Source organism: Coregonus clupeaformis, chromosome 15 (genome assembly GCF_020615455.1).
Source record: "Coregonus clupeaformis isolate EN_2021a chromosome 15, ASM2061545v1, whole genome shotgun sequence".
Taxonomy (NCBI): domain Eukaryota; kingdom Metazoa; phylum Chordata; class Actinopteri; order Salmoniformes; family Salmonidae; genus Coregonus; species Coregonus clupeaformis.
In genome coordinates this window covers 5,955,953-5,980,241 of record NC_059206.1, presented here as the reverse complement: position 1 = coordinate 5,980,241, position 24,289 = coordinate 5,955,953, and the positions used below count along the sequence as shown (strand labels likewise).

The window sequence follows — 24,289 nt, the reverse complement described above, 5'->3', positions numbered from 1 at the left end:
ATTAGGCTTTGGTTGTCTTTCACAAGCCAGATAGGTTAACCAATACTGCCATCTATAGGATAGTACTATGGGATGAAGGGTCAAACATTTACTTGATACCTGCTCCCCCAGCTGCTTTTGTCAGTCCCCACAAACATACAACAGCCGCCGCAATGCAACAGTCACAACCAAAAGCAGCTTCTTGGTCCCTAAAAACATTTTTGTTAGCAAACTTCAAGCAGGTTGGAGAATATTGGTGTTCCAGTGAAGAGATTGCTTTTTAGTTAACCTGGGTCTTCATGTTGAATAACAAAAAGCCAACAGTGGACTCAAGGTGAAGTGCCTCTGGATTGATAACAAAATAACGCATTAAATAATGATGATTAAAGGTTACATCTGAGAGAGGATCCCCATACCTCCCTCCAAGTCACAGTGTCCGTCCACATCTGTCCATCGCTTCTTTTAGTCCAGGGTTCTCCAACCCTGTTCCTGGAGAGCTACCCTCCTGTAGATTTTTGCTCCAACCCCAGTTGTAAGTAACCTGATGCAGCTGATCAACCAGCTAATTATTAGAATCAGGTGCGCTAGATTAGGGTTGGAGTGAAAACGTACAGGACAGTAGCTCTCCAGGAACAGGGTTGGAGAACCCAGTTTTAGTCGTTAGTGTTGTAGTATATACAGTATATATATCTCCTCCCTCCATCCACCTCTCCTCACCTGTCCTCATAACATTCACAGAATGAGATGACGTTTCCAACAACCCCAGCAACAACCCCTTCTTTCCGAGTCACCCGCTCCGCTGCTTGGCAACTCTTCCCACAGTCTCCTCCTCCTCGCTCTCCTCTTTTTCTCTCCAAAAAGAAAAGCAAAAAAGAACCCTTTGGCCTTTAGGGGAGGTTCTCCCTCCCTCTCCTCCTGGTCCTCACCGAGACACAACCCCCAGGCTTATCTTGAGGTTCTCGTAGACCACGTAGCTGATGCTGACCGCTGGAATGACCTTCATGAAGTTGGGGGCCAGGCCCCGGTAGAGTCCGAACACACCCTCAGTCTTCACGATATGTTTAAACAGACCCGACATGGTCATCTGGGGACCGCCCTCGATGGTGGCTGAGGGGACACAACATGAGAGGAAGTTAGATGAGAGACAAGAGATACACATCAACACTAGGGATGCACCGGTCTGGAAACTAAGTCAATGTCAACTATCTGATATGGCAACTATATATATATATATATAATATCTGTTATAAAATACACTTCCCATGTACCCCACTACCAGTACGGAGACAGACGTATTTATGCATCCCCGATTAACACATTCCATTGTACCACTGATTTTGGTGGGTCCATGAACCAACACTGTCACCAATTAATTCTGTGCAAGTGATCTAATGAAACTCCAAATAGAAATTGGCAGTGAGCGTACCTTGTGCCTGCATGCGGGTCCTGACCAGGGCCAGGGGATAGCTGGCCAACTGACCACAGGTGCTGGAGGTGGTACCGCAGGCTAACAGGACGAACACCCCCGGGTCTGCACTGTCTGTGGCGTAGCGCTGCAGCCATGAGTTCTTCAGAGTCTGGATGGATGGAGGGAGGGAGGAGAAGGGAGAAAGAAATAGACAATGAGGTTAGTTGTAGAGAAAGTAGATGTGTGGGAACGAGAGATAAGAATGACAGTGAGACTAAAATAATATTAAACAACTTCCTTTAGATTCCCTCCATTCACTCACACACACACACCCACCTCGTAGACGGCCAGGTCAATGCCAGCGTAGGGGATGATGCCTATCAAGTTGGGAATGTAGCCCTTGTAGAAGGCTGCCATGCCCTCCTTCCGGAAGATGTGTTTGGCGCAGTCAGCGATGCCAGAGAACTGTCCTGTCTTCCTCAGGGCTAGGCGGGTCTTCAACACCTCCATAGGGTAGATGCTGCTCTGAGCTATGGCTCCAGCCAGGGATCCAGCCACAAACCTCTCCAGGATGCCCAGGGTCTCCTGGTTGCTGCCTATCAACCGTTTGATCTGGACAACACCACAACAACTCTGGTTAGTGTCAGTCCTGAAGAGCATTTGAGTTCAACTACTACGCCATGAGGACCTAGTTAAGACAAACTTGTTAAGTGACAGTTGCTTAAAATATTTCCTCGGGGTATGTTTCTAGACAGAGTCTGAAGGAGTAATTTTTTGCCCGAAGGACAGTAAACGACAGAGCTGTTGATACCAAATATTTCATTGGCTTCAATTGACAACACTAGAAAGGGTCCCGTCATGTCAAAGTAAGGGTGCTGAATGATAGGTTTACCTGCTCGTAAGCCATGAACTTGATGGCCGACTCGGGGGCGATCTTGATGACGTTCATGCCGTTGCCTCGCCATAGTGACCTCATGCCGCCCTCGCGGATCATGTGGGTGAAGCCGCCGGCGATGCACATGCTGTTGGTACGGGTGGCGTGGACCTGGACACCAAACCGAGAGACACGTTATTTAGTCAACACCATGTTGCCTGTGAAGTCAAGTTATTGAACTGACTGGTAACAGGGAGGAACTGGATGCAACTTCACATCCTCTTACTCCTTATCAAATCCCCTTATAAATGTTGATGGAATGTTAAGTCATCGTTCATATTTTCATGTCATTTGCCATTATTGTACTTACCCTGCTTATGCAATAATGAATGAGAAAAAACTGGATGTGAGTGAAAAACACAGATAGAGAACGAGGGATGAACAGATAGAGAAAGAAAGAGGGACAAACTCCGTGCTGTTATCTATGCCAGTCTGCTTCTGCTGATGGAACACACGAGCGCTGCTGACATCACTGACCAACAGACATGCATGAACATTCCCTCGCATTGGCTCTCTTCCACCCAATCACGTTACAACACGAGGGTGTGCTCGGGCTGGCGCCTTAGGGATTGATCTGTTTGTCTACATCTATACATTTGTTTATGGCGTGTATACGTCTGATAATTGGCTGAAACATTGTTCCCCCCTGCTGCTGTCTTGGTTGGACCAGGTTGCTCTTGAAAAATATATTTTATCTCAATGATACTACCTGGATAAATAAGGTTGAATAAAAAATGTAATGTGAGAAAGCTGAACTCTGCCATGTCACCCATCTGTGTCTCAATCCCTGGTGCATCATATCAGTGGAATTGCACATGCTAGCAGAAACGGTGTCCTAAGGACAGACCTTATGCAATTGGCTCTCTGCCATAGATGGGTTAGCTGACAACGTCAGAAGTCTGTGTGTTGTTGTGATTCTGGATGGCCAGATAGCTAGCAACAATGACAATACGCTGCCATGTAGGGAATCGTAGATGGCTCGTTTCAGCTAGTTTTATCTTGTTCTTAATAACAACATGTGTTGTTTTGAGGTGTTTTGACTGATGTCACATCTATGCTAATATGGCAAAAAATTCACTAGCTAGCTAACCAACAACTTTAATGATGTATGCGAGACAACAAGTGCTCATTGTGCAAATGTATTTATGTTTTCAAGAAACACTGGAGACGAAACATAGTTTACATGTTGTCAACAATCTAAGCCAACCCAGTCTGTTTTGCTCCATAGTTGCGCACGCGTTGGTTTTGTTGCTAAACGACCAACCCGTCTATAGGACTAACACATAGATACGTGATATTACTACTGTTTAAGGTAGAGGTGGGGTCTCTTCAAGCTTGTTTTTAATGTGAGCCAAAATCCTGACTGGCTGTTTAACGTTAAAGTGAACTAAGAATTGTTGCATTAAAAGGGGATCCGGTTTCACTTGCAGTGTGAACACAAATAACTGAGTTCTTGTCCCTTTTGCGTGAGGTCAGTTCTTGACATATCTTCTCAAAGGGAGTGTCCTTACCTGCATGAGCACTTTGAGCCGGTCCAGAGGTGCGGTGCAGGTTCGAGACACGGCGCCGGCTGCTCCTCCAGCCACTAGGTGTCGCCACCACATCCCAGTCTTCTTCTCCTCTGCGGTGAACTCATCTGGCACCATCAGACTCTCCCCAACATCAAAGATCTGACCGATAAACAAAGAGGTACAGGTAAGATGACAGGTCAATGGAGTTTCTCCTCTGGCCTAAACTATATCAACACAACTATAGGCAAACCCATTTTAAAATGACCATGAACACTGTCAATGAAAACGTGTCTTGCGATGTTTGACAAGGCATGTAGGTATTTACATGGAAATAACATAGGCAAGTACAGTGTAATAATCACACACATTACAGTGCATGTACATTGTTGAATAGTACCTTCAACAGCTCTATCAGACGTCCATATACGTTTAGAGGCTGAAACAAGAGGCCTATTATGTGTGTAACATTGCAAAAGTATGATACCCAAGACTATTGTCTGTGTGTACCATTTCAAGGCTATGACCATGTCCTAATGACTGCTATGCCTTGAACTGGCAGCTACGGGCCTTGACTGGGGCATTAGGTGAGCATTGAAGCACCACATCAGGTCTGGGTGAGTTCTATAAGACTCTCTGGGACATGGGAGGGATGAGGAGCGGCACAGGCTGCTCTGACATGATAAGAGGGAAGTATGAGGCACGCATACACACTTCCAGTGAGGTCCCATGATTGACATACAGAGTTGTTGGACTGGTGGGTCTGCTTTCCTTATTCTAACCTGTGACCAACAGTATTATGCAATCATCATCCAGAATGGAGTTGGGTGGTATCCACATTTTCATACCGTTTCTGTACCATACTGGGGTACAGAGTGTTAAAGAATGTGCACACAAGGGGCACTATTTCTTAAAAATATATATAAAAAAAATAACTATTTAGGCAACAGGGATCTTGATCCAGGAGGGGATTCTCAACTTGCGATTTGACACAAAAATAAAATGTCATTTAAAATAAATAAAAAATGTAGGGGGTAGATCAGCTTTAATATTGCAGATAGATTGTACCTTCCATCAATGTAATTGCCTGCATCACTTCCAATCCTCCATATATATTTTTTGCAAATATATATATATATATATATATATATATATATATATATATATATATATATATATATACATACATACATACATACATACATACACACTGCTCAAAAAAATTAAGGGAACACTTAAACAACACAATGTAACTCCAAGTCAATCACACTGTGAAATCAAACTGTCCACTTAGGAAGCAACACTGATTGACAATACATTTCACATGCTGTTGTGCAAATGGAATAGACAACAGGTGGAAATTATAGGCAATTAGCAAGACACCCCCAATAAAGGACTGGTTTTGCAGATGGTGACCACAGACCACTTCTCAGTTCCTATGCTTCCCTGGCTGATGTTTTGGTCACTTTTGAATGCTGGCGGTGCTTTCACTCTAGTGGTAGCATGAGACGGAGTCTACAACCCACACAAGTGGCTCAGGTAGTGCAGCTCATCCAGGATGGCACATCAATGCGAGTTGTGGTAAGAAGGTTTGCTGTGTCTGTCAGCGTAGTGTCCAGAGCATGGAGGCGCTACCAGGAGACAGGCCAGTACATCAGGAGATGTGGACGCCTTTGTGCAAGGAGGAGCAGGAGGAGCACTGCCAGAGCCCTGCAAAATGATCTCCAGCAGGCCACAAATGTGTCTGCTCAAACGGTCAGAAACAGACTCCCTGAGGGTGGTATGAGGGCCCGACGTCCACAGGTGGGGGTTGTGCTTGCAGCCCAACACCGTGCAGGACGTTTGGCATTTGCCAGAGAACACCAAGATTGGCAAATTCGCCACTGGCGCCCTGTGCTCTTCACAGATGAAAGCAGGTTCACACTGAGCACGTGACAGAGTTTGGAGACGCGGTGGAGAACGTTCTGCTGCCTGCAACATCCTCCAGCATGACCGGTTTGGCGGTGGGTCAGTCATGGTGTGGGGTGGCATTTCTTTGGGGGGCCGCACAGCCCTCCATGTGCTCGCCAGAGGTAGCCTGACTGTCATTAGGTACCGAGATGAGATCCTCAGACCCCTTGTGAGACCATATGCTGGTGTGGCTGGCCCTGGGTTCCTCCTAATGCAAGACAATGCTAGACCTCATGTGGCTGGAGTGTGTCAGCAGTTCCTGCAAGAGGAAGGCATTGATGCTATGGACTGGCCCCGCCCGTTCCCCAGACCTGAATCCAATTGAGCACATCTGGGACATCATGTCTCGCTCCATCCACCAACGCCACGTTGCACCACAGACTGTCCAGGAGTTGGCGGATGCTTTAGTCCAGGTCTGGGAGGAGATACCTCAGGAGACCATCCGCCACCTCATCAGGAGCATGCCCAGGCGTTGTAGGGAGGTCATACAGGCACGTGGAGGCCACACACACTACTGAGCCTCATTTTGACTTGTTTTAAGGACATTACATCAAAGTTGGATCAGCCTGTAGTGTGGTTTTCCACTTTAATTTTGAGGGTGACTCCAAATCCAGACCTCCATGGGTTGATAAATTTGATTTCCATTGATCATTTTTGTGTGATTTTGTTGTCAGCACATTCAAATATGTAAAGAAAAAAGTATTTAATAAGATTATTTCATTCATTCAGATCTAGGATGTGTTATTTTAGTGTTCCCTTAATTTTTTTGAGCGGTCTGGGGAACGGGCAGGCCAGTCCATAGCATCAGTACCTTCCTCTTGCAGGAACTGCTGACACACTCCAGCCACATGAGGTCTAGCATTGTCTTGCATTAGGAGGAACCCAGGGCCAACCGCACCAGCATATGGTCTCACAAGGGGTCTGAGGATCTCATCTCGGTACCTAATGGCAGTCAGGCTACCTCTGGCGAGCACATGGAGGGCTGTGCGGCCCCCCAAAGAAATGCCACCCCACACCATGACTGACCCACCGCCAAACCGGTCATGCTGGAGGATGTTGCAGGCAGCAGAACGTTCTCCACGGCGTCTCCAGACTCTGTCACGTCTGTCACATGTGCTCAGTGTGAACCTGCTTTCATCTGTGAAGAGCACAGGGCGCCAGTGGCGAATTTGCCAATCTTGGTGTTCTCTGGCAAATGCCAAACGTCCTGCACGGAGTTGGGCTGTAAGCACAACCCCCACCTGTGGACGTCGGGCCCTCATACCACCCTCATGGAGTCTGTTTCTGACCGTTTGAGCAGACACATGCACATTTGTGGCCTGCTGGAGGTCATTTTGCAGGGCTCTGGCAGTGCTCCTCCTGTTGCACAAAGGTGGAGGTAGCGGTCCTGCTGCTGGGTTGTTGCCCTCCCTACGGCCTCCTCCACGTCTCCTGACGTACTGGCCTGTCTCCTGGTAGAGCCTCCATGCTCTGGACACTATGCTGACAGACACAGCAAACCTTCTTGCCACAGCTCGCATTGATGTGCCATCCTGGATGAGCTGCACTACCTGAGCCACTTGTGTGGGTTGTAGACTCCGTCTCATGCTACCACTAGAGTGAAAGCACCGCCAGCATTCAAAAGTGACCAAAACATCAGCCAGGAAGCATAGGAACTGAGAAGTGGTCTGTGGTCACCACCTGCAGAACCACTCCTTTATTGGGGGTGTCTTGCTAATTGCCTATAATTTCCACCTGTTGTCTATTCCATTTGCACAACAGCATGTGAAATGTATTGTCAATCAGTGTTGCTTCCTAAGTGGACAGTTTGATTTCACAGAAGTGTGATTGACTTGGAGTTACATTGTGTTGTTTAAGTGTTCCCTTTCTTTTTTTGAGCAGTGTATATACATATACACACACACACACAGTTGAAGTCAGAAGTTTACATACAGTGAGGGAAGGTCTAAAATTGTAGCCTTGTGCAGGTCTACAATTTTATCCCTGATGTCCTTACACAGCTCTCTGGTCTTGGCCATTGTGGAGAGGTTGGAGTCTGTTTGATTGAGTGTGTGGACAGGTGTCTTTTATACAGGTAACGAGTTCAAACAGGTGCAGTTAATACAGGTAATGAGTGGAGAACAGGAGGGCTTCTTAAAGAAAAACTAACAGGTCTGTGAGAGCCGGAATTCTTACTGGTTGGTAGGTGATCAAATACTTATGTCATGCAATAAAATGTAAATTAGTTACTTAAAAATCATACAATGTGATTTTCTGGATTTTTGTTTTAGATTCCGTCTCTCACAGTTGAAGTGTACCTATGATAAAAATTACAGACCTCTACATGCTTTGTAAGTAGGAAAATCTGCAAAATCGGCAGTGTATCAAATACTTGTTCTACCCACTGTACATACATACATACACACACACACACACCCTTTAAAAATATATATTTTCCTTTATTACTTTCTAACCCTACCACCCCTCCCCTAATTGGAGTAAACTAGTGAACAACAACAACGCTTAGGCCTCTACTTCCAGCTTATACATACTATATAGATTTTATGGACACAGTCAATTTTACAATAGCTCTATTTTGTTTGTTTTTACTCCTGAACTTCCTCTGCCACCAACCTCTCCGATCATTTTCATGATGTCCATCCAGTTTGCTCCTATATGCCATATCTTTCAAACTGTGCTCTCTCACAAAAGTTCTTAACCTATAACCTATATACGTATTATGACATCGAGCCAAATGCATAGCTGGAGCCCTGAGCTGGATATAATTTATTTGACACATCTTAGATTTCTTATAGTTATACTTAACTTATAGTTAGTTATAAGCAGTGGCGTAGCACAGTATTACACCCTAGTATAAACGGTATATAAATATATAGGCATTCGATTGGGAAATCATTTAAAGCTTTGTTTTGACAACTGTAGAGGGGGGGTCCTCTAAGGAAAATAAGCATCACAGGTTTTTAGAAGAAGTAACAGGTATTACATGCGTTCCACCTCCTGCAGGGAATCAGCCAGTTGGTACCCCACAATCATTTAAACAGGAATGTCCCTTGAAATTAACTTTGAGCTCTTACAAGGTGTTGGGGGGGTCACTACAGCTCTTAAAAGGGGGTGGGGGGGGGGTCACAACAAACAGTGAAAACACCCACTGTATCTCAGCTGCAGAACCGCTTTTAAGATTCACCGTCTAACCGACCAGAACCAGATTCCCCGTGACAGTAGTTTAAAGGCATCCTGCTCCAAACTCTAATTCACATATAAGCGACAGTGTGTACCATATACCGGGGTATTTGGAAATAGCCATGGGATAGTTTTTCCATACCGTTGAAACTATTTATTTGAAGTGTTTTAATAAATGTGAATATTTGTAGCTGCTTTTCAAGTAAATACCTGCAGTCAACTTGTGCAATACGTTAGCAGATCAAGAAGTACTACCTTACCTGCCACCCTAGACCCACTTTAATTTGCTTACCGCCCCAATAGATCCACAGACGATGCAATCGCCATCACACTGCACACTGCCCTATCCCATCTGGACAAGAGGAACACCATAGTACCCTCCAAGCTTATCATTAAGCTCGAGGCCCTGGGTCTGAACCCCGCCCTGTGCAACTGGGTCCTGGACTTCCTGACGGGCTGCCCCCAGGTAGTGAAGGTAGGAAACAACATCTCCACTTCGCTGATCCTCAACACTGGGGCCCCACAAGGGTGCGTGCTCAGCCCCCTCTTGTACTCCCTGTTCACCCATGACTGCGTGGCCAAGCACGCCTCCAACTCAATCATCAAGTTTGCAGACGACACAACAGTAGTAGGCTTGATTACCAACAATGACGAGACCGCCTACAGGGAGGAGGTGAGGGCACTGGGAGTGTGGTGCCACGAAAATAACCTCTCACTCAACATCAACAAAACAAAGGGTGCACACCCCTATCCACATCGACGGGACCGCAGTGGAGAAGGTGGAAAGCTTCAAGTGCCTTAGCGTACACATCACCGACAAACTGAAATGGTCCACCCACGCAGACAGTGTGGTGAAGAAGGCGCAACAGAGCCTCTTCAACCTCAGGAAGCTGAATAAATTTGACTTGGCACCTAAAACCCTCACAAACTTTTACAGATGCACAATTGAGAACATCCTGTCAGGCTGCTGTATCACTGCCTGGTACGGCAACTGCACCGCCCGCAACCGCAGGGCTCTCCAGAGGGTGGTGCGGTCTGCCGAACGCATTACCGGGGGCAAACTACCCGCCTCCAAGACATATACAGCACCCAATGTCACAGAAAGGCCAAAAAGATCATCAAGGACATCAACCACCCGAGCCACTGCCTGTTCACCCCGCGATCATCCAGAAGGCGAGGTCAGTACAGGTGCATCAAAGCTGGGACCGAGAGAATGAAAAACAGCTTCCATCTCAAGGCCATCAGACTGTTAAATAGCCATCACTAGCACATTAGAGGCTGCTGCTGCCTATTGAAATCAATGGCCACTTTAAGAAATGGAACACTAGTCACTTTAATAATGTTTACATATCTTGCACTACTCATCTCATGTATATACTGCATTCTATTCTATAATATTCTACTGTATCTTTGTCCATGCCGCTCTGTCATTGCTTGTCCATATATGTATATATTCTTAAATTCCATTCCTTACTAGTTTTGTGTGTATTGGGTATATGTTGTGAAATTGTTAGATATTACTGCACTGTCAGAGATAGAAGCATGATGAAGCGTACCGGTAGTCCCCAGTCACGTGGTGTTTACAAGCACACAACGACGAGAGACCAGAGCCTTATGAGTCACTTGTTGTGCAGCACGCGCCAGGTGTAAAATCTAATTACAGTATGGAATTCACAACTAAATGTTAAATGTATAACTTTATGAGCTGGGGTGTCTGTCCTGCAAATAGTTTAGGTCAAAGACTTTATAAAATTTTTCGCAATGCGCTCACTAGCATTTAGTTATAATTTTTTGTATTGCTAACCTTTGGATTACAGAGACTGTGGGGTTAGAAAATAGCGCTCCTTATGTTCAGTGCCGATATGACCGTATATCCCAGGATGGCACAAGGTCGGTATGAAGGTATGACAATCTGGATACCGACCAAGCCTAGCTCCAGTATGTGACTCGTTTCAGGAAACTAGGAGTATGTTGCACGTCACTACTTCACAGGAGAGGCATTTGAACCGTAAACATTACTTTTTTTTATCAAAATGCGTTTTTTGGCAGAAATGCTTTCTGGAACATGTGAACTTTCACGTGTCTTATTAACAAACTCTTATGCCATCTGTAAATACAATTGTTAAATTACGAGACTAGTTGGTTTAGCCACGGAAAAAGATAGGAACCTTCCCGCTAGCAATGATTGGCTGAGATAATGGATGGGCTGGACATGCCGGGAGATGAGTTCCGATTGGTCTGCCATGTAGCATGCTTCTGTCTATAGCATGAGCTGCTCAGTACGTGTAGGTAATCCTTTCTAACGCAGCTTTTTTTTAAAGAAAGTCGTTTTCATTGCAAGTTAAAGCGTACTGTTAGCTGGCTGGCTCGCTAGCTAACATTACATGTATGATCTGTGTAGTAATATTATCATCATCTCAGAAACCATTTGCATTGCTAGTTATAGTCTAATGTTAGCTAGCTAGCTAACATTGAACCTAGTTGGTTAGCTTTTGCTACCTGCAGATTCATACTTGGTAGTAACGTTATGAGTTGGGATTATGGTTAATTGTTTAGCTAGCTATGTCTAAACAAAGACTCCACTATGCAAGTAACCATTTCACTTTACACCTTCTGTATCCTGTGCATGTGACAAATAAACTTAATTTTTATTTTTTATATAGTGTGTGTTTACCAGAGACGGTAATGTGAAGAACAGTCAAATTAGGATATAACGTTAGGCCAACGAGACCGTGTCCAAGTTCTAAAATTCTCAGGTAGAATGCCCTGCTTTTATTTTGGCACACTCACAACCGTAAGCTATTTTCTGTAATTAACTTGTAAATAATGATCTTGTTGTGAGTTTATTTTCCTATAATAATGATCTTTTTTTTGCTAAAGTTAAGACGTTGTCAGTTATGATATGGTCATTATTTGAACTGGCTAGCCAGCTAACTTAACGTTAGCAAGCAAGCAAGCTAGAAACGAACCAAAACATTGTTTAGAAAGTTGCTTTTAGTTGCCTGGTTTGCTAGATTGATATATACTACATTCATTTTTAAACGGATGGGTTTATTGGTGTTAAAATACACCAGATATGCCATTTTGGACCACCAGGCTGCTGATGTCATGCAGCCTGTCTTTTTTGTGTTTATACTTTTTCATAACGACAACGACAAGTTTGATGTCGGACAACAATAGAATGTTCTTGATGTCACTGCGACAACTGTCTACAAACATGTCGATAGATGTAGTATAAACCAGACTTTAGTCTTGAAATCTTTGGTTGTTTAGTACACTACCGTACTCACTCTGTTTAGCACATGGCCTCACATGTGAATCCTTAAAGAGATGGGTGGGGCTAAGGCTTATGAGGGTGAGGTTGAGGGTAGAGGAAGTTCAGGAGTAAAAACAAACAAAATACAATTATTGTAAAATTGTCCATAAAATGTATATAGTATGTATAAGCTGGAAGTAGAAGCCTAAGCATTGTTGTTCACTAGTTTACTCCAATTAGTGAAGGAGTGGTGGGGTTGGAAAGTAATAAGAGGGTGGGGGGGGGCTTAAGAGGGTGTGAACGATGCTGAATGGGCGTAGACAAAGAAGAGCTCTCCTGTAGCTGTAACAAAACATTCAAGGGCCATTTTCTCAAAAGTGGGGTTACAAGTTTATTAACTCAAAGCAGAATTACGTCCCCATTTTTCCTCAACTCTAGTGTATGGTGTAACATTTTCTAGCTCTGTCCCTACTTTTATCTAATGTAAAAAAACACCATTTCAAATTTTGCTACATAAGACCGAATCGAGCCAGTCGGTCACATATGGACCACGAGTGTGTGAACGACGAGTGTGTGAATGGAATCTCCATTGCGATCTACAGGTCCGACTGTCTGGCCTAACGGGATGGGGTAGCAGAAAGACCAGCTGATTGACGTCAGCAGTAGTTCTTGGTTGATCTGGTCAAGGGGATTAAGCAGGATCCCAGTGACCAGTTTGGCTCCTCTAGGGAGTCTTTCCGGGAACACTGGTCAGGGCCTAGACGGCTAATATGGTTGGGGCATGGAGAATGTGTTCGTATCTGTGGGACCATTAATAATATATGAACACTACTATGCTATTCAATTGGAGGAGAAAGGACATAAGACAAACCTGTCAACATACAGTCCTAGTAGTTTTAATATTGGTAGAGCATTACATTTACATTTAAATCATTTAGCAGACGCTCTTATCCAGAGCGACTTACAGTTAGTGAGTGCATACATTATTATTTTATTTCTGGCCCCCGTGGGAATCGAACCCACAACCCTGGCGTTGCAAATGCCATGCTCTACCAACTGAGCTACATCCCTGCTGGCCATTCCCTCCCCTACCCTGGACGACGCTGGGCCAATTGTGCGCCGCCCCATGGGTCTCCCAGTCGCGGCCGACAACGACAGAGCCTGTGTGTATCAAGAATGGTCCACCACCCAAAGGACATCCAGCCAACTTGACACAACTGTGGGAAGCATTTTAGTCAACATGAGCCAGCATCCCTATGGAACGCTTTTGACACCTTGTAGATTCCATGCCGCGACAAATTGAGGCTGTTGTGAGTGCAAAAGGGGGTGCAACTCAATATTAGGAAGCTGTCCCTAATGTTTTGTACACTCAGTGTATAATTCAATAGAAGAAAACAGAGAGAGAGAAGGAGAGAGAGAAACTGCCAGTTCCTTAAAGTTTTGGATCAGTGCATTCGGAAACCTGGCACTATCACTACGGTGAAGCATGGTGGTGGCAGCAACATATGGTGGGGATGTTTTTCAGCGGCAGGGACTGGGAGACTAGTCAGGATCAAGGGAAAGATGAACAGAGGAAAGAACAGAGAGATCCTTGATGAAATCCTGCTCCAGAGCGCTCAGGACCTCAGACTGTGGCGAAGGTTCACCTTCCAACAGGACAACGACCCTAAGCACACAGCCAAGACAACGCAGGAGTGGCTTCGGGACAAGTCTCTGAATGACCTTGAGTGGCCCAGCCATAGCCTGGACTTGAACCCGATCGAACATCTCTGGAGAGACCTGAAAATAGCTGTGCAGCAACGCTCCCCATCCAACCTGACAGAGCTTGAGAGGATCTGCAGAGAAGAATGGGAAAAACTGCCCAAATACAGGTGTGCCAAGCTTCTAGCGTCATACCCAATAATATTCTAGGCTGTAATCGCTGCCAAAGGTGCTTCAACAAAGTACTGAGTAAAGGGGCTTTTTTTTTTTTTTTTGACATTTGCACAAATTTATAAAAACCTGTTTTTGCTTTGCTATTATAGGGTATTGTGTGTAGACTGATGAGGAAAACATTTAACTTAATCAATTTTAGAATAAGGCAGTAACGTAACAAAATGTGGAAAAAGTCAAGGGGTCTGAATACTTTCCGAATGCAGGGACTAGTTGATGTGGATGCGGATAGATCTCCAGCATTGTACTTCGTTTGACAGTGCTGTATCTTTCTGCCAAGAAGTGACAGGCCTTTCAGCTAAATAAATAGGCGTGAAATAGGCAGGCTTTTCCAGCCTAGAGTGGTGGTGGCTATGTACCTATGTACCAGTCGGTGGCTATGTACCAGTCGGTCACATATGGACCACGAGTGTGTGAACGACGAGTGTGTGAATGGAATCTCCATTGCGATCTACAGGTCCGACTGTCTGGCCTAACGGGATGGGGTAGCAGAAAGACCAGCTGATTGACGTCAGCAGTAGTTCTTGGTTGATCTGGTCAAGGGGATTAAGCAGGATCCCAGTGACCAGTTTGGCTCCTCTAGGGAGTCTTTCCGGGAACACTGGTCAGGGCCTAGACGGCTAATATGGTTGGGGCATGGAGAATGTGTTCGTATCTGTGGGACCATTAATAATATATGAACACTACTATGCTATTCAATTGAAGGAGAAAGGACATAAGACAAACCTGTCAACATACAGTCCTAGTAGTTTTAATATTGGTAGAGCATTACATTTACCTTTAAATCATTTAGCAGACGCTCTTATCCAGAGCGACTTACAGTTAGTGAGTGCATACATTATTATTTTATTTCTGGCCCCCCGTGGGAATCGAACCCACAACCCTGGCGTTGCAAACGCCATGCTCTACCAACTGAGCTACATCCCTGCCGGCCATTCCCTCCCCTACCCTGGACGACGCTGGGCCGCCCCGTGGGTCTCCCGTTCGCGGCCGGCTACGACAGAGCCTGGATTCACTGCGATGCAGAGCCTTAGACCACTGCGCCACTCGGGAGCCTAGCTCTATCTCAACTAGAGTAAATCATTGTAGTTTCCTCCGCTTATCAATATGTCTTGCACATATAAAATGTGTGGGTCCTTAGAACTATAAAAGGCAGGGTTCTTCCCAACGAATGTAAGAGGGGCGCTGCGTTCGCGCCGCCATATAGATGCTTTTATCCAAAGCAACTTACAGGTATGCGTGCATACATTTTTACGAATGGGTGGCCCCGAGAATCAAACCCACAACGCTGGCGGTGCAAGAGCCATGCTCTACCAACTGCGCCATACAGGACCCACTGTTTTTACTTAATGAAAAACAACCAAAACTTGTGCTTTTGAAACGACTGATGAAAAACAAAATTTGCTTTTGAACAACCGAGAGGAAAAAGTGATGTTTTTCCATCTAACTAAGTCGTCCATCTTACCGTAGAGTGTTTCCAGTACAGGATGATCTCCGGAATGTTATCTGCAGGGTGCAGCAGGTGGTAGTCTCTCCACTCGTTCCAGTCGATGGTCATCGTGCCGTTCTTGTCCATGCTGTTGACAGAGAAAACAGAAAAGAACAGAACCATTACAAAATAGCTTTTCACAGCGCGTCTTCTCTGTTGTTTCACCAGACCGTCTATGTGTGGGCGTGTGCCTGAATTCACAGTCAGTAAGCTCACACATGCACAACTTTTTGAAATAAATGATAAATGCTTTTAAGTGCTGCTTTTTTCCTTTCCAAATGTAAGCATGCCATTGGCATTTTGTATATTGGGATCTCTTTCAGTAATCTTCTTAATTTTGGCTTTTTACAAGCAATTAAAGGGCTGCAGGTTTTTGCGGTGGCTTTCTTTGTAACAATGAAAATAAAACTTGAGGAGGAGAGGGCAGAAACATAAAGAAAGTGAAATACGAAGCGAAGACGATGATGCGCATTTGTGAGGCAGGGCAAGCAGACGGAGAGGATTCCATTACTTACTACATGATAGGGGCCCAGACAAGGCCCTTCCTTATTCTGAGACCAGCAAGAGGGTGAAAGAGAGGGGTAGAGAAAGGAGAGGGGAGGCACAGAAAGGGGGAGGGCAGGGACATGCATATACACACACATTAGAACTACAAAGAACGAGGGGGGCTCTGGTGGTGATGTCATAATGCTCACCCTAACTAACGCCTGAGGAAGAATCTTTCAAATGGATGGAATAAAACCAATTACTCTTAGTGATTTCATGATATCCATATTGGACGTGGTGAAAAATGGCTTAATATGTAACATACAAGAGAAATAGATCTACTTCCGGGTAATTAAAACAACTTCACTTCAGTCAGAGAAGGAAAGACGCTACGTTTATCTCAACTAGAGTAAATCATTGTAGTTTCCTCCGCTTATCAATATGTCTTGCACATATAAAATGTGTGGGTCCTTAGAACTATAAAAGGCAGGGTTCTTCCCAACGAATGTAAGAGGGGCGCTGCGGCACTATGTAAAAAAGAATCATATATATATATATATATACAGTGGGGAAAAAAAGTATTTAGTCAGCCACCATTTGTGCAAGTTCTCCCACTTAAAAAGATGAGAGAGGCCTGTAATTTTCATCATAGGTACACGTCAACTATGACAGACAAATTGAGAAATAAAAATCCTGAAAATCACATTGTAGGATTTTAATGAATTTATTTGCAAATTGTGGTGGAAAATAAGTATTTGGTCACCTACAAACAAGCAATATTTCTGGCTCTCACAGACCTGTAACTTCTTATTTAAGAGGCTCCTCTGTCCTCCACTCGCTACCTGTATTAATGGCACCTGTTTGAACTTGTTATCAGTATAAAAGACACCTGTCCACAACCTCAAACAGTCACACTCCAAACTCCACAATGGCCAAGACCAAAGAGCTGACAAAGGACACCAGAAACAAAATCGTAGACCTGCACCAGGCTGGGAAGACTGAATCTGCAATAGGTAAGCAGCTTGGTTTGAAGAAATCAACTGTGGGAGCAATTATTAGGAAATGGAAGACATACAAGACCACTGATAATCTCCCTCGATCTGGGGCTCCACGCAAGATCTCACCCCGTGGGGTCAAAATGATCACAAGAATGGTGAGCAAAAATCCCTGAACCACACGGGGGGACCTAGTGAATGACCTGCAGAGAGCTGGGACCAAAGTAACAAAGCCTACCATCAGTATCACACTACGCCGCCAGGGACCCCAAATCCTGCAGTGCAGACGTGTCCCCCCCTGCTTAAGCCAGTACATGTCCAGGCCCGTCTGAAGTTTGCTAGAGTGCATTTGGATGATCCAGAAGAGGATTGGGAGAATGTCATATGTCATATGGTCAGATGAAACCAAAATAGAACTTGTCGTGTTTGGAGGACAAAGAATGCTGAGTTGCATCCAAAGAACACCATACCTACTGTGAAGCATGGGGGTGGAAACATCATGCTTTGGGGGCTGTTTTTTTCTGCAAAGGGACCAGGACGACTGATCCGTGTAAAGGAAAGAATGAATGGGGCCATGTATCATGTGATTTTGAGTGAAAACCTCCTTCCATCAGCAAGGGCATTGAAGATGAAACGTGGCTGGGTCTTTCAGCATGACAATGATCCCAAACACACCGCCCGGGCAACAAGGAGTGGCTTTGTAAGAAGCATTTCAAGGTCCTGGAGTGGCCTAGCCAGTCTCCAGATCTCAACACCATAGAAAATCTTTGGAGGGAGTTGAAAGTCCGTGTTGCCCAGCGACAGCCCCAAAACATCACTGCTCTAGAGGAGATCTGCATGAGGAATGGGCCAAAATACCAGCAACAGTGTGTGAAAACCTTGTGAAGACTTACAGAAAACGTTTGACCTGTGTCATTGCCAACAAAGGGTATATAACAAAGTATTGAGAAACTTTTGTTATTGACCAAATACTTATTTTCCACCATAATTTGCAATAAATTCATAAAAAATCCTACAAATGTGATTTTCTGGATTTTTTTTCCTCATTTTGTCTGTCATAGTTGACGTGTACCTATGATGAAAATTACAGGCCTCTCTCATCTTTTTAAGTGGGAGAACTTGCACAATTGGTGGCTGACTAAATACTTTTTTTCCCCACTGTATATATATATATATATATATGTATATATATATATATACACACACACACAGTATCTCACAAAAGTAAGTACACCCCTCACATTTTTGTAAATATTTGAGTATATCTTTTCATGTGACAACACTGAAGAAATGACACTTTGCTACAATGTAAAGTAGTGAGTGTACAGCTTAGCTTGTATAACAGTGTAAATTTGCTGTCCCCTCAAAATAACACAACACACAGCCATTCATGTCTAAACCGCTGGCAACAAAAGTGAGTACACCCCTAAGTGAAAATGTCCAAATTGGGCCCAAAGTGTCAATATTTTGTGTGGCCACCATCATTTTCCAGCACTGCCTTAACCCTCTTGGGCATGGAGTTCACCAGAGCTTCACAGGTTGCCACTGGAGTCCTCTTCCACTCCTCCATGACGACATCACGGAGCTGGTGGATGTTAAAGACCTTGCACTCCTCCACCTTCCGTTTGAGGATGCCCCACAGATGCTCAATAGGGTTTAGGTCTGGAGACATGCTTGGCCAGTCCATCACCTTTACCCTCAGCTTCTTTAGCAAGGCAGTGGTCGTCTTGGAGGTGTGTTTAGGGTCGTTATCATGTTGGAATACAGCCCTGCGGCCCAGTCTCCGAAGGGAGGGGATCATGCTCTGCTTCAGTATGTCACAGTACATGTTGGCATTCATGGTTCCCTCAATGAACTGTAGCTCCCCATGACACTCCCACCACCATGCTTGACTGTAGGTAAGACACACTTGTCTTTGTACTCCTCACCTGGTTGCCGCCACACACGCTTGACACCATCTGAACCAAATAAGTGCATCTTGGTCTCATCAGACCACAGGACATGGTTCCAGTAATCCATGTCCTTAGTCTGCTCGTCTTCAGCAAACTGTTTGCGGGCTTTCTTGTGCATCATCTTTAGAAGAGGCTTCCTTCTGGGACGACAGCCTTGCAAACCAATTTGATGCAGTGTGCGGCGTATGGTCTGAGCAATGACAGGCTGACCCCCCACCCCTTCAACCTCTGCAGCAATGCTGGTAGCACTCATACGTCTATTTCCCAAAGACAACCTCTGGATATGACGCTGAGCACGTGCACTCAACTTCTTTGGTCGACCATGGCAAGGCCTGTTCTGAGTGGAACCTGTCCTGTTAAACCGCTGTATGGTCTTGGCCACCGTGCTGCAGCTCAGTTTCAGGGTTTTGGCAATCTTCTTATAGCCCAGGCCATCTTTATGTAGATCAACAATTCTTTTTTTCAGATCCTCAGAGAGTTCTTTGCCATGAGGTGCCATGTTGAACTTCCAGTGACCAGTGAGAGCGATGACACCAAATTTAACACACCTGCTCCCCATTCACACCTGAGACCTTGTAACACTAACGAGTCACATGACACCAGGGAGGGAAAATGGCTAATTGGGCCCAATTTGGACATTTTCACTTAGGGGTGTACTCACTTTTGTTGCCAGCGGTTTAGACATTAATGGCTGTGTGTTGAGTTATTTTGAGGGGACAGCAAATTTACACTGTTATACAAGCTGTACACTCACTACTTTACATTGTAGCAAAGTGTCATTTCTTCAGTGTTGTCACATGAAAAGATATACTCAAATATTTACAAAAATGTGAGGGGTGTACTCACTTTTGTGAGATACTGTATATATATATAAAAGTTTACATACACCTTAACCAAATACATTTAAACTCAGTTTTTCACAATTCCTGACATTTAATCCTAGTAAAAATTCCCTGTCTTAGATCAGTTAGGATCACCACTTTATTTTAAGAATGTGAAATGTCAGAATAATTATAGAGAGAATGATTTATTTCAGCTTTTATTTCTTTTATCACATTCCCAGTGGGTCAGAAGTTTACATACACTCAATTAGTATTTGGTAGCATTGCCTTTAAATTGTTTAACTTGGGTCAAACGTTTCGGGTAGCCTTCCTCAAGCTTCCCACAATAAGTTGGGTGAATTTTGGCCCATTCCTCCTGACAGAGCTGGTGTAACTGAGTCAGGTTTGTAGGCCTCCTTGCTCACACACGCCTTTTCAGTCCTGCCCACAAATGTTCTATAGGATTGAGGTCAGGGCTTTGTGATGGCCACTCCAATACCTTGACTTTGTTGTCCTTAAGCCATTTTGCCACAACTTTGGAAGTATGCTTGGGGTCATTGTCCATTTGGAAGACCCATTTGCGACCAAGCTTTAACTTCCTGACTGATGTCTTGAGATGTTGCTTCAATATATCTACATAATTTTCCTTCCTCATGATGCCATCTATTTTGTGAAGTGAACCAGTCCCTCCTGCAGCAAAGCACCCCCACAGCATGATGCTGCCACCCCCGTGCTTCACGGTTGGGATGGTGTTCTTCGGCTTGCAAGCAACCCCCTTTTTCCTCCAAACATAACGATGGTCATTATGGTCAAACAGTTATATTTTTGTTTCATCAGACCAGAGGACATTTCTCCAAAAAGTACGATCATTGTCCCCATGTGCAGTTGCAAACCGCAGTCTGGCTTTTTTATGGTGCTTCTTCCTTGCTGAGCAGCCTTTCAGGTTATGTTGATATAGGACTCGTTTTACTGTGGATATAGATACTTTTGTACCTGTTTCCTTTGCTGTTGTTCTGGGATTGATTTGCACTTTTCGAACCATAGTACGTTAATCTCTGGGAGACAGAACGCGTCTCCTTCCTGAGCAGTATGACGGCTGCGTGGTCCCATGGTGTTTATACTTGCATACTATTGTTTGTACAGATGAACGTGGTACCTTCAGGCATTTGGAAATTTCTCCCAAGGATGAACCAGACTTGTGGAGGTCTACTATGTTTTTTCTGAGGTCTTGGCTGATTTATTTTGATTTTCCCATGATGTCAAGCAAAGAGGCACTGAGTTTGAAGGTAGGCCTTGAAATACATCCACAGGTACACTTCCAATTGACTCAAACGATGTCAATTAGCCTATCAGAAGCTTCTAAAGCCATGACATCATTTTCTTAAATGGAAGAAGTTTGGAACCACCAAAACTCTTCCTAGAGCTGGCTGCCCGGCCAAACTGAACAATCGGGAGAGAAGGGCCTTGGTCAGGGAGGTGACCAAGAACCCGATGGTCACTCTGACAGAGCTCTAGAGTTCCTCTGTGGAGATGGGAGAACCTTCCAGAAGGACAACCATCTCTGCAGCACTCCACCAATCAGGCCTTTATGGTAGAGTGGCCAGACAGAAGCCACTCCTCAGTAAAAGGCACATGATAGCCCGCTTGGAGTTTGCCAAAAGGCACCTAAAGACTCTCAGACCATGAGAAACAAGATTCTCTGGTCTGATGAAACCAAGATTGAACTCTTTGGCCTGAATGGCAAGCGTCACATCTGGAGGAAACCTGGCACCATCCCTACAGTGAAGCATGTTGGTGGCAGAATCATGCTGTGGGGATGTTTTTCAGTGGCAGGGACTGGGAGACAAGTCAGGATCGAGGGAAAGATTAACAGAGCAAAGTACAGAGAGATCCTTGATGAAAACCTGCTACAGAGTGCTCAGGACCTTAGACTGGGGCGAAGGTTCACCTTCCAACTGGACAACGACCCTAAGCACACGGCCAAGACAACACAGGAGTGGCTTCGGGATAAGTCTCTGAATGTCCTTGAGTGGCCCAGCCAGAGCCCGGACTTAAACCTGATCGAACATCGCTGAAGAGACCAGAAAATTGCTGTGCAGCAACGCTTCCCATCCAATCTGACAGAGTTTGAGAGGATCTGCAGAGAAGAATGGGAGAAACTCCCCAAATACAGGAGTGCCAAGCTTGTAGCGTCATACCCAAGAAGACTCAAGGTTGTAATCGCTGCCAAAGGTGCTTCAGCAAAGTACTGAGTAAAGGGTCTGAATACTTATGTAAATGTAATATTTCTGTTTTTTACTTTTAAGAAATTATAAAATATGTCTAAAAACCTGTTTTTGCTTTGTCATTATGGGGTATGGTGTGTAGATTGATGAGGGGGAAAAAACAATTTAATCCATTTTAGAATAAGGCTGTAACCTAACAAAATGTGGAAAAAGTCAAGGGGTCTGAATAATAATAATAATAATAATAATAATAATGTCATTTAGCAGACGCTTTTATCCAAAGCGACTCACAGTCATGCGTGCATACATTTTTTTGTGTACGGGTGGTCCCGGGGATCGAACCCACTACCTTGGCGTTACAAGCCGTGCTCTACCAGCTGAGCTACAGAGGACCACGAATACTTTCCGAAGGCACTGTGTATATGTGTGTGTGTGTGTATATATATATATATATAATATATATATAGCATTTATTTTCTCTCGATTGCAGGAAATGGCAGTTACAGGTGTTAAAAAACTCAAAAATCTTTGAGTCCAAAGGGGGTCATTGCCCTCCTCCAGCCTCTCCCGCCGTCGTACTCAGCAGCACCACCTTGTTAAAAAATCCTGGGGAGCATCCTGAAAGGCCAAGCCTCAGAAAAGCCATCAGGTAAGACAGTATAGGACTGGAGTGGCAGCTCTGACCAGGGCTAGCAGGGTGATTGAGGGAAACACCAATACTTCTGTGGAATGTTCTGGTGGACTCGGGTTACCCAGTCGACCCAGGCAGTGGTAAATAGACGACACTGACTGCGATCAGACAAGACCGGTTAGCCAGTCGGGAATTAAAGATTAAATAGAGAAAAAGAGAGAGGAGAGATGAACTCTCCCCCGAGGATCTTTGACCGAAGATTACGCAATACAACAGCAGTAGTGTTGAACCTGCATACATGATAATATGTCCTATTATTATTATTACTACTGAAATGAACTGGATTTCATTATCCTCTTTGCATTGTCCTGTATTTACTGAAATGCTGTACCACTATACTGCTTTGGCAATATCTACAAATTGTATTTCATGCCAATAAAGCTATCTGAATTTGAATTTGAGAGGAGAGAGAAGTAGAGATGGTCAGAGACAAAATGCATGCTGGACTGATAAACACAGACACTACGAGCCATTAGTTTAGACGGGAGTTTTGGTGAGACGGGAGACTCGTCAGCCCAGGTTGACAGCCTCACCTTTTGAGGATCTTCTCAGCCTGCTGCTCGGAGATATTAACCCCCAGGTCTCGAAGGGACTGCATGATTTCCTGCGAGTCAATGTGACCTGTGGGGCAAAAGAGTAAACATCAACATCGGCCACTCGCAATGGGCTTGAATTATGATGACATCATCTCATTGACCGGATATTATATCACTAAGCTTTGAATATCAGCTTATAGAATAGTACATCAAATGTAACAGATCTGAATGCAGAATTTCCTCAGTTACAGTATGTCATTATGTATGCACAGCTTCCCCCCACCTGCCCAAGTGATTAGTACGTTATAGCACTTCGAAGGCTAAACATTGGTTTAAGTGTAACTGGTAGTGATACAAGTAAACACATGCAGTGGTTGTGTGGCTCCAGCCTATGGGGCTCCTCTCTGTGTTCCAATCGTACCATCGTTCTTCTTGTCCAGGCTCTTGAAGACCAGCCGGAGCTTCTTCTCGTGGTCTCTCAGGTAGTGGACAAACTCCTCAAAGTCCAGCTGGCCGTCCAGGTCCTTGTCTCCTGCTTTCACTATTTTCTGTCAGAAGAGAAAGAGAGGCATTTTACATTTAGATAAGGATTAAATATCAACGTACATAGAGGTTGAAGACAAGAGAGGTGAGTCAAGGATACAACTGTTTTAAAAAAGAAATTGAGGATTCTCAAGGCTAGGGGAAATTATAGCCTACGTTTAGTTAAAACTATGACAAAAGGTGAGCCACGAGAAAGAGATGGAAGGAGTGATTTGAGGACAGGAGTGTAGGTCAGTGAGAGGAAGGTGATCTGGGTCTTGTTTGCTCCAGAGTGGTCATATAGTGGGTATCACCTGATCCACCTGCTCCATTAGTGTGGAGCGTTTAGACCATCACAGACACGTTGAACTCAAACTCAGGCCTGGCGGAAGGAGCACACAGGCTGTCCGAGCCATTGAGCTGAA

The 24,289-nt window shown here is 44.6% G+C and overlaps 1 protein-coding gene across 5 annotated transcripts in view; it reads right to left on the bottom strand.

Annotated features, from left to right (window-relative positions):
- Positions 1-558: 558 nt before the first annotated feature.
- slc25a25b (solute carrier family 25 member 25b) overlaps positions 559-24,289 on the bottom strand; it is a 60,446-nt gene continuing 36,715 nt past the window's right edge. For 3 of the 5 annotated variants that reach the window (XM_041897607.2, XM_041897610.2, XM_041897611.2), the window contains exons 2-10: positions 23,764-23,890; positions 23,340-23,427; positions 16,152-16,187; positions 15,613-15,724; positions 3,833-3,991; positions 2,280-2,432; positions 1,724-1,999; positions 1,406-1,556; positions 559-1,086 (exon numbers count right to left, since the gene is read on the bottom strand). In XM_041897607.2, the coding sequence (XP_041753541.1) occupies positions 902-1,086; positions 1,406-1,556; positions 1,724-1,999; positions 2,280-2,432; positions 3,833-3,991; positions 15,613-15,724; positions 16,152-16,187; positions 23,340-23,427; positions 23,764-23,890 (1,287 nt within the window). In that variant the 3' untranslated portion in view covers positions 559-901. The remainder of the gene's footprint in view (positions 1,087-1,405; positions 1,557-1,723; positions 2,000-2,279; positions 2,433-3,832; positions 3,992-15,612; positions 15,725-16,151; positions 16,188-23,339; positions 23,428-23,763; positions 23,891-24,289) is intronic. The other 2 variants (XM_041897608.2, XM_041897612.2) reach the window with 1 other exon arrangement.